Source organism: Penaeus monodon, chromosome 11 (genome assembly GCF_015228065.2).
Source record: "Penaeus monodon isolate SGIC_2016 chromosome 11, NSTDA_Pmon_1, whole genome shotgun sequence".
Lineage (NCBI taxonomy): Eukaryota > Metazoa > Arthropoda > Malacostraca > Decapoda > Penaeidae > Penaeus > Penaeus monodon.
This window is the reverse complement of record NC_051396.1, coordinates 50667975-50682974: the sequence shown is the minus strand read 5'-3', so window position 1 is coordinate 50682974 and position 15000 is coordinate 50667975. Positions and strand designations below refer to the sequence as shown.

The 15000-nt window shown below is 33.3% G+C and overlaps 1 protein-coding gene across 1 annotated transcript in view; it reads left to right on the top strand.

Moving 5' to 3' along the window:
* The window catches only part of LOC119578623 (lon protease homolog 2, peroxisomal-like), a 110405-nt gene that overhangs the window by 9347 nt on the left and 86058 nt on the right, over positions 1–15000 (top strand). The window contains exons 2-7 of the mRNA XM_037926186.1: positions 2505–2604; positions 7044–7075; positions 7382–7541; positions 8430–8606; positions 9163–9342; positions 9563–9722. Coding sequence (XP_037782114.1) covers positions 2505–2604; positions 7044–7075; positions 7382–7541; positions 8430–8606; positions 9163–9342; positions 9563–9722 — 809 coding nt within the window. The remainder of the gene's footprint in view (positions 1–2504; positions 2605–7043; positions 7076–7381; positions 7542–8429; positions 8607–9162; positions 9343–9562; positions 9723–15000) is intronic.

The window sequence follows — 15000 nt, the reverse complement described above, 5'->3', positions numbered from 1 at the left end:
TAAACGTTGACAAAATAAGCTTTATCATTGTTATCTTATCATTATTATCAGCATTATCACCATATTCATAATTATCATTTCATTATCATTATTTATCATTATTACCATGATGATTACTATATGATGATCCCACATCAAAAAATAATCATGATATGATAATAATAATGATAATATGGTAATAATGTTACATAATAAATGATATTATGATTTGGATGATATGATATTTGATAATGCGATGATAATGATAATTATCGTAATAATAATAATAATAATAATAATAAAATAATATAATAATCATAATGATAATAATAATGAATGATAATACAATAATACAACAATAATACATATGATGATGAAACCAATAATGATAATGAGATTCACAATAATGTTAATAATAATATAATAGTGATACTGATAATGATAATAAGGTTATGAAGATAATGATTATACATAACATTGTTATAATGATGATAGTAAGAAATAAGGTAATGAAAATGATATAGATAGATAATAATACATATAATAATTCAATAATAATACTAATAAGAATAGCAATAACATAATCATAATAATAAGATACATATAATGAATAATAAAACATCATTACATGATTATATTAATATTATTATTGTATTATTATTATTTTATTATTATTGTTATTATTATTATTATTATTATTATTATTTAGTATTATTATTTATCATTATTATTATTATTATTTCAATTCACAACACAACCTAATAATGATGAGTAATGATAATAATGGTGAGATGATATTGATTATAGTTCTGCCACCTAATACTGGGGAAACGGTGATGACTGGTGGTAATAATGATGATAATAACAATTTTAAAATTATCAAATCAAAGATATACAAAATAGTATGCTTTTTTGTTTTAACGCAAATGCATAATGAACTAGTCAAAGCTGAATAATAATTATATCAGAAGATTAGTGTATTGTAAAAATATGATAAAAGATGCTGATATGATAAAAATTTCTAGTGATGATTTTGATAAGGTTTTTTGCAGTAATGCAACCAAATGCGATACAGGTATAATGTCTATAATCACTAATGTCTATTATTATATTATATTATCATCCACTGTATTCTATTATTGTTATTTATAAATTTTTTTGCATTATATCATATCATTACAATTATCATTATATCATCATCTTCTGTCTCGAAAAAAAATACTCTCACATGAGAAAAACACTGGACTTAGCCGAGAGGGTAATAAAGTTCTCTTTTTTTTTTAATCTTTTTATGCTAGCTATTTTTTTTTTTCTACATGTAGGGAGATAGAGTCATTTATTAGAGAGCTAAAACGTGATGCGGAGGAAAAAAAAGTTAAAAATGGCGTATAAAATCATATTAATGCGGCCCCCAGTTTTTTTGAAACAATGTTGTGTGAATTAGTGACTGATAATTGTGATAAACCTATAAACAATAAATTGCAATGTTGTTGCATCTTTATTTAAACTATTATTAGTGTTATTGATGTTTATCATTGTTATTTGCAATTTGTTTTCATCATTATAATTATTATACTCATTTTCGTTTATATCATTATTATCATTACCATCCTAATCGCTATTTTTATTATTATTGTTATTATTATTGATCATCATTACTCATTTTTATCATTGCTAATTTTATTATTATTATTATTATTTAATTATTATTATTATTATTCGTTATTCTTATTGTTATTAAGTATTATTACTATCATTATTAGCCATATTATATCATTATTACAATCAGTATCCTTGCTCTTTTCCCTAAAGGCAAAAAATTATAATAACAATATAATTAGTGTTATAGTAATAATAATATAATAATAATATATAATATAATAATAATAATTAATAATAATAACCATGAATAACAAGTAATAATAATAATAATCTAATATAATAACAATATAATAATAACAGTAAATGATAATAATAATAGTAATAAGATAATCATAATAATAATGATAATATTTAATAATAACAACAACAACAATATTAGTAATGATAATGATATGATAGTAATAATATCTAATAATGATTATAGAATAATAAAACAGTAGTAATGATTTTAATGATAAAAAATATTTTAAATTATAATAATAAAATATAATATTCATATATAATAATAATAACTAATAATAACATAATAACATAATAATATAATAATAATCAATTTTTTGGGGGGATTATCCTAACAATTAATATGATTAATGATAATAAAATAATAGTAATAGTAAACGATAATAATAACGATGATAACATTTATGATAATGATTATTAATGATATTATAATAATAATAATAATCATAGTTATATAATAATAATAATAATAATAATGAATAATGATAATAATAAGATATCAATAATAATAATGTTATATCTAATAATAGTAATATTCCTAATATAATAATAGCTATAACAATATAATAATGATAACAATAATGTACTTTCAGTGGTAAAGTTTTAAATATTTTAACTTGTAGAGAGTCATCCTGTCATTCCCATGTGTCTTCTGGGTTTCCTCAGGGTAGTGTTCTTGGCCCCTTTGCTCTTCATTTTATATGCAAGCGAATATGTGGCCCGGTATTATTACTATAAAATGTTGGCATATGCTGATGATACTACTACTCATCTCTATGCTGGTATTCCTTCTCCAGCAACTAGGGCAAATAGTAGGTAATAGTCCCTCACTGTAGACGCTGAATTATAATTCAATCGTGGTGCTCCTCGGTGGGTATGATGTTAAATCCTAGACGAAGTCGAGGAAAATAGTTTATGAGTCAGCCTGGGCGTAGGATGCTCGCATCCAAGTCCGCTGATTAATGGAGTCTTAATCCACTTCAGGCGATAAACTGAAGCTCCTTGGGTGCAACCCTTGATTCAAAGTTTCAATTGAATTGCAAATTAGGAATATGGCCCGGTCGTTTTCATCTATTTCAGGCATCATTCGCAGTGCAAGGAGATTTATGAAGATGATACATTACTCGCGAAAGCTTCTTTTCTTGCATACTTTCTCATTTTGAGTATTGTCTCCTTTGGTTATGTTTCTGGAGAATCACAGTTACAACTGCTTGATCGTTTTTTTTTTTTTTATCTCTATTTAGTATCTCCTTCCTGGCTTGATTTTGGACCATTGAAATTGCAGGAACTGGGGCTCTTCTTCTTATACAAGATTTAAACCGATAATTCACATCCCTTCTATATACCGTTTTTTACCAGTATTTTGTCATCCTGCAGAGGTGCCAGAGTTTCTAGGACCCGCAGTTTCAATGACATTTAAAATGCAAGTCCAATCGATACTCTCAGTTTTCTATATACAATTTTGCTGTCATTCTGTAAGCTTTGGAATAGATCGCCTTCAGAGATTGTACTTCTCCGACTCTTTATAAGTTCACAGATCGGCGCCTAATGATGCTTTTCAACTTCCACTTTCTTTCTTACTTGTTTTGACATGCTTTTGACACCTTTGGTGGTATGATACAATGATGAGACTATACAATCCTACATCATCATCGTAATAATAACAAAAATAATCATCAGCATAATAATAACCAATATAGCAAATGAAAAGGATGATAATGATAATGATATTATGAAAAAAATAATAATGACGAGTAGTAAGAATCATGAATATTCATCATTTTTAATTATTACCATTATTAGTACTACTATCGTTATTATTATTATTATTATTAATTATTATTATTATTCTATTATCCTTATTGTTATTTTGTTGTTGTTGTTGTTTGCTAGTGTTTAGTATCATATTATGTTATTGAGGCAGGTCGTAGTAGCAGTAGTGTTTTACTATCAATTTTAGTCACTTTTTATTGATAGTTATTATAATTTTTGGTATTATTTTCATTATTAGTATCATTATTACTGTTGTTATTATTTATTGTTATTGATATTTTGTTGTTTGCATCATCATCATCATCAGCATTCATCATCACTCACATCATCATCCTCATCATCACATCATATCATCAGCATCATCATCATCATCATCATCATCATGTCATCACCACCACTACCACACCATCATCATCATCATCATATCATCAGCATCTCAATCCTCATCATCACATTCACGTCATGTCAATCGTCATCGTCATCATCATTCACCACCACCACCAACCGCGATCATTACACACTATCATTATGATGAAATAGCACACATTAAATACGTCTCATAATGATGATAATAGTGTTAATAATATGGCAGAATAAAAATCATTAAATAGTAGTAGTAGTAAATAGTCAGTAGTAGTATACTAGTAGAAATATTAGTAGTAGTAGTAGTATAGTAGTAGCAGCAGCGTATTAGATTAGTAGTCGTAGCTGTAGCAGCAGCATCGTAGCTATCGTAGTATCAGTAGTAGTATTCGTAGTGAGCAGTAGTCGTATTAGGTTAAGTATAAGTAGTTAGCAGTAGTGTGGTAGTAGTAGTAGTATAGTCGTAGTAGTAGCAGCAGTAAGCAGTAGTAGTAGTATTATTAGTAGTAGTCGCAGTAGCAGCAGCAGTACAGTAGTGTATTAGTGTCATTAGTAGTACAGTAAGTAGTGGTAGTAGTAGTAGTAGTCGTAGTAGTAGCAGTATAGTAGTAGTAGCAGTAGTAGTAGTAGTTGTAGTAGTAGTAGTAGTAGAAGCCAGTAGTAGTAGTAGTAGTAGCAGTAGTAGTATCATAGTAGTAGTAGGTAGCGTAGTAGTAGCAGTATAGTAGTAAGCATTAGTAGTAGTCAGTAGTAAGTAGTAGTGTAATAGTAGTAAGAGTAATATTAGTAGGATAGTAATAGTAGTAATAGTAGTAGTAATAGTAATAAGTAGTATCCTAGTACGTTTTCAACAACCCCTTCCGACCGCGGTCAAAGTCCAAGTCACTCGTCGACATTCGGACACAGTGTTTGTTGTTGATAGTCAGTCAGCTGTCGCGATGTCTCCAAACACCAACATCAACCCTTCCCAAAAAACTACCTTTATTAATCGTTTACATGGTGTCCTGCTTTCTGGATCCAACTATCAGGATACCTTTAACCAACGGTGAAGAGGTAGGGTATTTTGCTTGTTGTTTTGGGATGTGCAGTTTATGTAAAATGCTATTTCTAATGTGATTTTTCGGTCTCGGAGAGAACGATTGATGTCTTAGGATTTTTTTGTTTTTTCCGATTTTTGGGCTTTATCTGCTTAGGATAAGGAAGTACGACAGTTTAATTGTTTCATAAATAATGAGTTGATCTCATGTATATAAGTGAAACATATATGTACGGATTGTGATTAATTATAATTACATATCAAATGAATTATGTAATCATCCTTAAGTAACAGGATACTCTTTTATTAATTAGTTATACAGCTGATGTGTTTTAGATTATGAAATTCTTTTAATAAATTACAGTATCATGGCTAAATTTTTGTTTGGCTGTAAGTTAGGGATATTAGATTTATAAACAAATATGTACCCATACTGTTTGCTAAGTTTGTATGATCCTTAAGTCAAATATTTTTTTTCATTAGATTTTTGAAATAAAATGGAAATCCCCAAAATTTTGTTAATATTGCCATGAAAAGTAACATATATGAGTAGTCTCGCTTAAACTGAAGGCTCACATATAAAATGTTTTAAAGGAGGTAGTACATGTTTGCACAATATCATAACTTGTAATTAACCATATTAATCTTTTATTTGCTTTTGTTAAATTTACAGTAATAATATCATTCTAGCAGCCGCTCCAAAAAAAAAAAAAAAAAATTTAACAGGCATATGGAAGTTGTAAATAAAATTTGTCTTCATTTAATAGATAAATGAAACACATTTCATTGTAATAGGTTTTATATTTTATGAATATACTTCTAGTTATTTCCATTGATATATAAGTCATTATAGGCATCTGTTTTCCTGGCTGAAATATTTTTCATAAAGTTATTTTTTATTTATATTATCATGTACTATTGTTTTAGTGCATTGGTATTTTAAATTTCACACAGCAACACGCAACACTTTATTCATTGTAGTATTCATACTTGTAATTTTGTGGTGATTTATTCAGGCACCAACTTGCAACTGTATATATTTTCTCAATAATATTTGATTTCATATATCAAATATATTTTATGCCGTAATATAGAAGGTTTAAAACTAATGTCCTTTATTATCCAGTAATCTTTTAACAACAATACAATTCTTTTAGCTAAACCCTGGTGCGATAACGTTTGATGACAGTCATCAGCTGACAACACGTTATTGGAGTCGTGACAAAGGGCCAGATAGATGTAATAATGGCTAATGGGTTCTTATTTTTCATAGGAGTTTATTGGGTTTTCTTAACTTGTGATGGCTGTGAGGTAGAGATTTCCTATATTTTATTTATTGTTGTCATTTAAAAAAAAACAAGCATGGTTTCAATTTGTCTATTTATGTATTTGATTGACTGATTATTTTTCTTGTAGTTGTTTGACAAATTTATTCATATGTTCCACTTGAAGAAAGTAATACAACTAGCTTTTAGTATTACCATATTTCTGTACCCTAATATGATACAGTCTGTAACAGAGCCCTGCAGGAACTAGGAATAGATAAAAACAACATTAAAACTTACACTTATTTATTCATGCCTTTAACCATCCTGTAAATACATAATATTCCCCCTTTTCAAAATTCATTCACTAACTCATGACCATCATTTCATTACTAACCAGGATAAAGCTTAAAGAACCTCATGAAATAGGTACCTAGCTGGAGTTGTGGTTCAAGTTACTGCACAAACTGCCTCGGCCCGCGTACACACTGTTTTGTTGACGGGGATTTGCGGTTTCGCTTGGACGCCATCATCCAGTAACAACCTATCCTGTGGGTGCTTGTGACGCAGCTAGATGATATCAAGGAGATCAGCAGTGGGGTATAGAGAAGGGACCTAGGGTTGAAGCAGTTGGGAACTGTTAAAAAATATTATTTGGTGTTGTAGTAAACAAAATTGATTTATATGAAAAAGCATATCTTTTAAACTGTATTCCTTTTATTCAGGAATTGAAAAATTGTTTCATTGGATTGCAGGTGTGACACACAACATGCTGAACTCATTTCAGAATTCAAGGAAGCGTCTCCAAGTTGATTGAACTTCTTGATGTATCTGTGCCAGCAGTTGCCAAACTGAAAGTTAAAATTGATTAAATGGTAACTCACTGATAAGGTTTAATTTTACGCTTTATATTAGACACATTTTAGATACATAGATTATATATTACTAGGGATTCCAGTATAAAATGATTGTACAGTATATATATGCCATTATTATAGTTCCCCTCTTCACGTTTCAGTGTAATTAAAAGACATTCTCATTGCATGTTGTATGACTTTTGCAGGATCTGGTGGCAGGGTTCCAGCCGTCATCTAGCAGATGTTGTTTGCATCCTGGTAAAGCGACATTGCCCGAGAGGTTGCAAGTGCTGGATGCCTGTGGACCTTGCAACTAGAATCAGGTACCTACCACTCCTACTCACGGCATATTCACAGGCTGAAGGTGTGATCTAGAAGGTCTTTGGATATTTTATTATTATTATTATTATTATTATTATTATATTATTATTATTAATTTTTTGTTTATTATTGTTTTATTGTTATTATTATTATTATTTTTTATTAATTATCTTATTATTATTATTTTAATTATTATAATTATCATTATTATTATTATATTGTTTTTATTATTAATTTTTTATATTATTATTATTGTTTTTATTACTATTATTATTGTTTTTTTTATTATTGTTTATTGTTTTTATTTATTGATATTATTGTTTTTATCGTTATTATTATTGTTTTTTTATCATTATTACTGTTATTATTATTATTATTTATTATTATATTTATATTATTATTATTATGAATTGTTGTTGTTATTTTGGTATTTAGCAATAAAAAAATGATGGCACCATCTTAATATGTTGTGCAAATTGAATTTGAAAGTTTCTGGAGACTGATGATTTTTACATAGAATTTGCATTCATTTGTGAAAAAAAGCACACGACACACACACACCACACACACAAACACACCACACACACACACACACATCACACCACACCACACACACAACACACAGCCACACACACACCACCCACACACCACACACACACCACATACCCACACATATATATAGAGCATCAGCTTTGTTTAGTAATTCATCACTGAATACAAATATTGCCCTTCATAGGACCTCGTATCATGAATTAACCTTACTGCTATATCTTACATGAAACGGACTCCAACTTCAGTGCACATGTTGTGTACCACTGTTTTTATGCCTACCTTAGACTCTACAGTTTTCTCTTCGCTATCAATTCTCTTTAATATAAGTGATGCCCTTTATACTTCTGATTCTAAATTCTCCCCCAAATGCTTTCTCTGTAGGATGTGCGTGAAGCAGCAGGAGACGAAACCAACAACAAGGAGAACCAGATCGTCAAAATCAGCAGAGGGGGGAGGAACCTGTCGCCGGACCCAGAGTTTGATGATGAAGGAGAAGATGGTATTGCGGAGTTTGAGACAAAGATCAAGGAAGCAAACATGCCTGATGATGCAAGGAAGGTATGGGGTTTTATAGGAAGGACGAGACATGAGCTTTAAAACCGAAGCATCATAGATAAGTTTATAGATTGGGTAGGGAATTATTAAATAAACCCAGGGATAGAATGTGAAAAGGCTGAGGCAGGTAAAGGAAAGAAAACCTCTCCTGTATATTGTATTATAGGATAGTCAGTCTTTCCTATGTAAGGATGAGAAAAGGAAAGAGTCATCAGAAACTCATAAAGATACAAATAAAAATATAATGATATCGTAATAATTTCAGCAGATATGAGGAATTATTTTTTCATCTTTTATACCATTCATTTATTCACATTAATAATTTACATTTGCATTATTCATCCTTTTTACATCCTTGCTGACTTGAAGATCTACCCATTTATGTCATCAATGCATTGGTACTTAATTCAAAGATTCATATCAATGTATCAATGTCAGAATGTTAGTTGCATACATCATGCCATGAAAAATTACTGTGTTTTTCCTTCTTCTTCCCCCATTTCTTCTTTTTTTCTTCATTATTCAACAGCAATAATACCTGTATTTGTCCCCCATGTAGGCAGCACTTAAGGAGCTAGGACGCTTGAAACGCATGGCTCCCCACATGCCAGAGTATTCTATGACAAGGAACTACCTGGAGCTCATGGTGGACTTACCTTGGTCTGCCACAGTCAGAGAGACCTGTAACATCAGCAAAGCACGGGCCGACATGGATGCTGATCACTATGGGATGGAGAAGGTAGTGTAGAGACAAAAGAAAAAGGTTCCTTATGAAAATTTTTTTTTTTCTTTCTATCTTTCTTTCTTTCCTATCATTTTAAGTCATTCTCTACTGAAGAATCTTTCAGTTGGAAGTAAAAATTTGTCTATATTTACCATAGAAGTAGTAAATGAAAATTGGTTTTAAATTGTGTTTGCTTATTGGCAGACATAATACAACAGTTCCTAATTTTTTTCAGGTTAAACGCCGAGTGTTGGAATACCTTGCTGTCAAACAGCTCCGTGGTGATCTCAAAGGACCCATCTTGTGCTTTGTTGGGCCTCCAGGTGTTGGGAAGACGAGCATAGCCAAATCTATAGCAACAACACTTGGACGCCCATATCAGAGGATATCGCTAGGTAGGGCAATTATGAGGTCATACTGTATCAATAGACTGGGGCAGGTTTTGATAATTGCCATAGAATTTGGAAATAGAAAAGTAAATAACCTTTTTAAAAGTTACTGTGCATTGATTAGCATAGTAGATTATTTTATCATACTGCACTAAAAGAAAAATTCTTGGAACAGGTGGAATTAAGAGGCGATCACAGGATATTCGTGGCCAGAGACCTATATGGAGCCATGCCAGAATAGTTTATTAAGGCTCTCAGAAATGTCAAGGTTTGTCTTCAATTCATTCTTGGGATTCCTTTACTACACAGCCTTTGTCGACGAGATTCATTCAGCTGAAATACGCTACCCAATTTATGCCTTAGCAAATTTTTTCTTCAGTCCTAAAACAAATTTTATTGTGTAGAATTGTCACCTGCTTCTCTCATGTCATCCAGTTCTCATGACAGGAAAAACATACTCTCGATATAAGTTAATCATTATCTATAATCTACCTTTACATTTATATACCTACATACATCTTATCTACATTACAATGGTATATATATATATATACTATATATATATATATATATATATATATATAATCTATATATATATATATTATTATATATATAGTATATGTATATGTATGTATAATGTACGTATATGTCTAAAAATGTATATATATGTTATATATTATGTTAGGTATATATGTATATATATATATGTAGTATATATATGTTATATTGGTATTATATATGTGTATATATATGTGTATATATTGTATATATATATGTAGTTATATGATGTATATATATATGTATATATATATGTCTATATAGTAATGTATATATATATGTATATCTATATGTATTATATATGTATATATTATGTTAATATATATGTATATATATGTATAGATATAGTTGTATATATGTGTATATATATGTGTATCTATATGTGTATATATATGTATATTAATGTATTATATATGTAGATATATATGTATATATATTGTTACACAAGTATATATATTATATATATATGTTTTATTTAAAAAATTAAAAAATATATGTAATATAATCTCATCATCATCATCAAGGGGGCTAACGCCGACGGGGCCATGGCCGCATCCACCTTACGCTTCCGCCACGAGGATCCCTCGGGCGATCTCCAGGCAGGCACACGTCCCATCTCTAGTTCCTCACGACAGGTCCTCGTCGAGCTGCCCAAGCCATATCTCCTAGTACGTCCACAGGTCTCCTCCACCCAAGGGTTGTCCTCGCGAGAGACACCTGGTGTTCAGGTCGTCCATAGGGAGGACGAGCTAGGTGGCCATATAGACTGAGTTGCAAAAAAATGAATTATCCCGTATTAGGCAAGTAACAGTCCCTGCCATCTCACGGTGTACCGCCGGTTGGACACGTGGTTCCTGCCAACTTACCCCATGATCCGGCGAGGACTTGTTACAAAAGGCATCAAGGCGAGACTCCAAGGCACTTGGATAGCGTCCAGGTTTTCGCTGCCCATAGAGCAAACTGGAATATCAGGCCTTGTAGACGCGCAGTTGGTCCGTTCTGCATATTACCAAATCTCCAAACGCTCTTGTTGATCGAGTTCTGGCTCTTTTTTCCCAGCCCAAACCCGTAAAATGACTTTTTGGTCTGACAACCCGAGATATGGACTCCCTCCAAGGTATGAAAAATTTTCTGAAAACTTCAACTCCTCGCGCAAGCGGGATTGACTGAAGGGGTTCCCCTAAGGGGCCCCCCAAAGTCCTGAATTTTGGGTTTGGTCCGGGAGCCCTCTGGGCTAGGATTTCGCCCCCTTGCAAAATGCATCAAGACCCGCCACCTTGACCCAAGGACTCAATAGGATGGAAAACATCGTCGGCAAATCAGGCCCTGAGCCCTTGATATTGCCTATTTTGCTCCACCTGATTTTGGCTCGTAGCTCTGCCCATTATAGCCCATACAGGTTTTTAAAAAAGGGGTGCAAGGACACACCTTTGAGTCACCCTTAAATTTAACGGGAAGAAGTTTGACATCCCCAAACCACAATTTACAGCACTTTCTTTATACGTCCAGTAAAAAGGCTTGCTATTAGGCCAATAATCTGTGTGGGAAATTCCCCTGAGTCTCAGGACTAAAACGCCTTCTTGGGGCCCGATGTGGGCTGCAAGAAACCCAAAACCAAATCATGAAGGCGTTCCATAATTACTCGAAGCGTAGTATACGGTCTATTGTGGGACTTCCAGGAGTGAATCCAGACTGCCCAATCTCTGATGCCCAGTAAGGTGATTGCAATCCGTTTCAAAAGAATGGGGGGGGAAACCTTGCCTGTATGCTGGCAGTGTAATCCACGGTATTTTTGCTAAACCCAAACGACCCCCTTTCCCTTTCCCAAGAGGGAGCCCCACACCCCTAGCAGGCCCGGGGGGAATGGTACCAGATCCAAGGGCAGTCAGGACCTATGCCGGGGCCCCAAGCCTTAGTTCCCCCCCACCCTTTTAGCATTCAGGGGGATATCACATATGCCTGCAGCTTTCCCCTCTTCAGTTGAAATCACCATCCTAACCTTTTTAGGGTAGGGGGTTTTCCTCGCTGATGGGTGGGTCCGGCACGGGAAATGGGGACCGCTTGCATCCAACTAACTTTTGGGGGGGTCTACCTGGTACAATTTCAAAATATCCCCAACTTCACAAACCCCCAACATGATCTGAGATGATCTGTCCACCACTGATTGGATGCAGTCTTTGTGAGGAGGGCTTAGATTTTCTTTTTTTCTCAGGGCTTGGTAGCGGGCGAAGGTCATTTCCAAGAAAATGGCCTTCGACTCCTAGCAAGATTCCCTGAGAACTGTTCCTTTTCCCCTTTCAGCAGTGCCCACCCCTACGACCAGGGAACATGCTGACTTGTTTCCCCATTCACCAATCCTTGCAACACGCTTCAGGGGCCTCTAATGTCTCCGGGGAGATGGAATTTCCCTTTGCCTCGGGCGTACCCCAAGGGACTCCGAGTGCTTCGAGTGATACCCTTTGAAGAGCCCCCACAACCAACTGGGCTGTCAGGTTGTCGAGTTCTATAAATCGGTCGAGACGCCATGGGAACCTGGACAAACTCCTCCTCCCTTAGTTGTCCAGGGGAAATAACTTAGGGGGGCCACTAAAGGGGGGGAGTTTTAATGGACCCGCAGGGTACCACAAACCCGCCTATGGGCAGTGCCACAGAACTCGGGTTGGTAAAAACCCCGCAGTTCTGGAGAATCCTCCATGCATGTAAAAAGAATGTGGTCAATCTCTTGGCCCCGTACCCGTATCACTGACCATGTCCAGGGGGCAGGTTTGAGCCGGTACCAGGAGCCCGAGATCCTCATTTTCAGGGACTTAGCAAAGTCCCCCAAAAAGGAGGTAGTCTCGCGGTTGGGGGCAGCTCCCCGGGCCCTGGGGGGCCAACAACATCTCATAGCCAGCTCGTTCCAGCCGGATACCGCATTGAAGTCACCCAGAACAATGCAATATCTCGCCCCGGGGGGAATTGTCTGCCACAGATGTCGTTTGGCGTAGAACGCCTCTTTACACAATTTTATATACTCGGGATACGCAATAAGAACATGAAGCCAAAACTGCTTTATCTCAAGCCTAATAGCTCATCAACCGTGTCACCTCAACTACCCAGGGGTGAATCGGCTGGGGGATGGCTTGGTACACCCCGGGGGTGGGACCATCGCTGCAGACCCCCATAGAGGGGTACCCACCCCCACTGATCGTGCTGCTACGAGGCCCTTTTAAACCCCTGAGAGGCAGCCACCTCAACTCCCCGTCGCCTCAAATTTCCCCCAATGCAAGGGAACCCCCTCATCCTGCCGCAAGGACGGATGTTTCCCAAACGCCTACCCGGAAAGACGCCCGGTTTAAGCCCGGGTGGTCCTCTGGTTTCCCCCGAGCCCCCCATTTCCCCGGGGGGGGCGGAGCCAAGCATGTCCACACACCGGTGGGCCATAGCTCCGTACCCTGGGGCCCCCTGCTGCTCTGAGATCCCCCCCAGTTTAGCCTGGGATCGCAAGGGCCCCGTTTCCCCCTGGGGGGCCACGGGAGGGACTGTAAAGTCTTATGATGGAGAGCCTTGACCTGGCAGGGGAGACTTATGCAAAAGTGCTCCCTTTTTCGCACTGAGCTAGCCCGGATGGAAGCTGCAAGCAAGGCATGCAAGCACTTAAACTATCTAGGCTACCCACCATCGCTTCACATCACCTGCGCGTGAACAAATACCCAAAATAGTATAATAACTATATATTAGTAAAATATACTAAAATATATTAGTATTATATATAATGCAATTTAAAAATAATTTCTATATATATAATTTCTATCACATATACTAAATTAAAATTTTATTAATATATATATATATATATATATATATATATATAATATTAATTATTATATAGTAAAATCTATATTAAAATACTATATAGTATGTATTATTTATATTAAAATATATTATATATATAATTTTTTATACTATTTTATATACGATATATTATATATAATAGTTATTTGATATATAGTATAATATAAAAAATAATTTTACTTATGTGTACTATATATATATGCTGTTATATATATATACTACATACATATAGTATATACATATAATATATATAATATAGTATATTTATATTCTAGTATTGTAGTTATATACTATATAATTATATAATATATATATATTATATATATATAAAATATATATTATAATATTATATTATAATTTTTATATATATATATATTAATATATTTTATACTATATCTTTATACTAATATATACTTATATAACTTAAAAATACTATAATATCATACAAAACTATATATATTATATTAAACATATATATGCTTTTATATACTATATTTTTATTATATATAATTTAAATATTAATAAAATATATATAATATAAATATAAATAATATATATATATATATATAATATAAGAATAATATATATAAATATATATATATATATATATATATATATATATTATATAAATATAATTATATATATATATAAATACTATTATGTCTTTTTAAAAATATATATTAAATATATTTTTTTACTAAAATATATATTTACTAAACATGCATATTAACTATATATTATTGGGGACTATCATATACTATTATAAAGGGGTTCAACTTTCGGCCCGCGGGCCCAAAACAGGCCCCCCAACGGGTTCAATCCGGCCCGCGAGATGATTTTTAAGTTTAGAATTAGTTGAAATTTTATGAAAGAAACTGCTGTTTTGAATGTT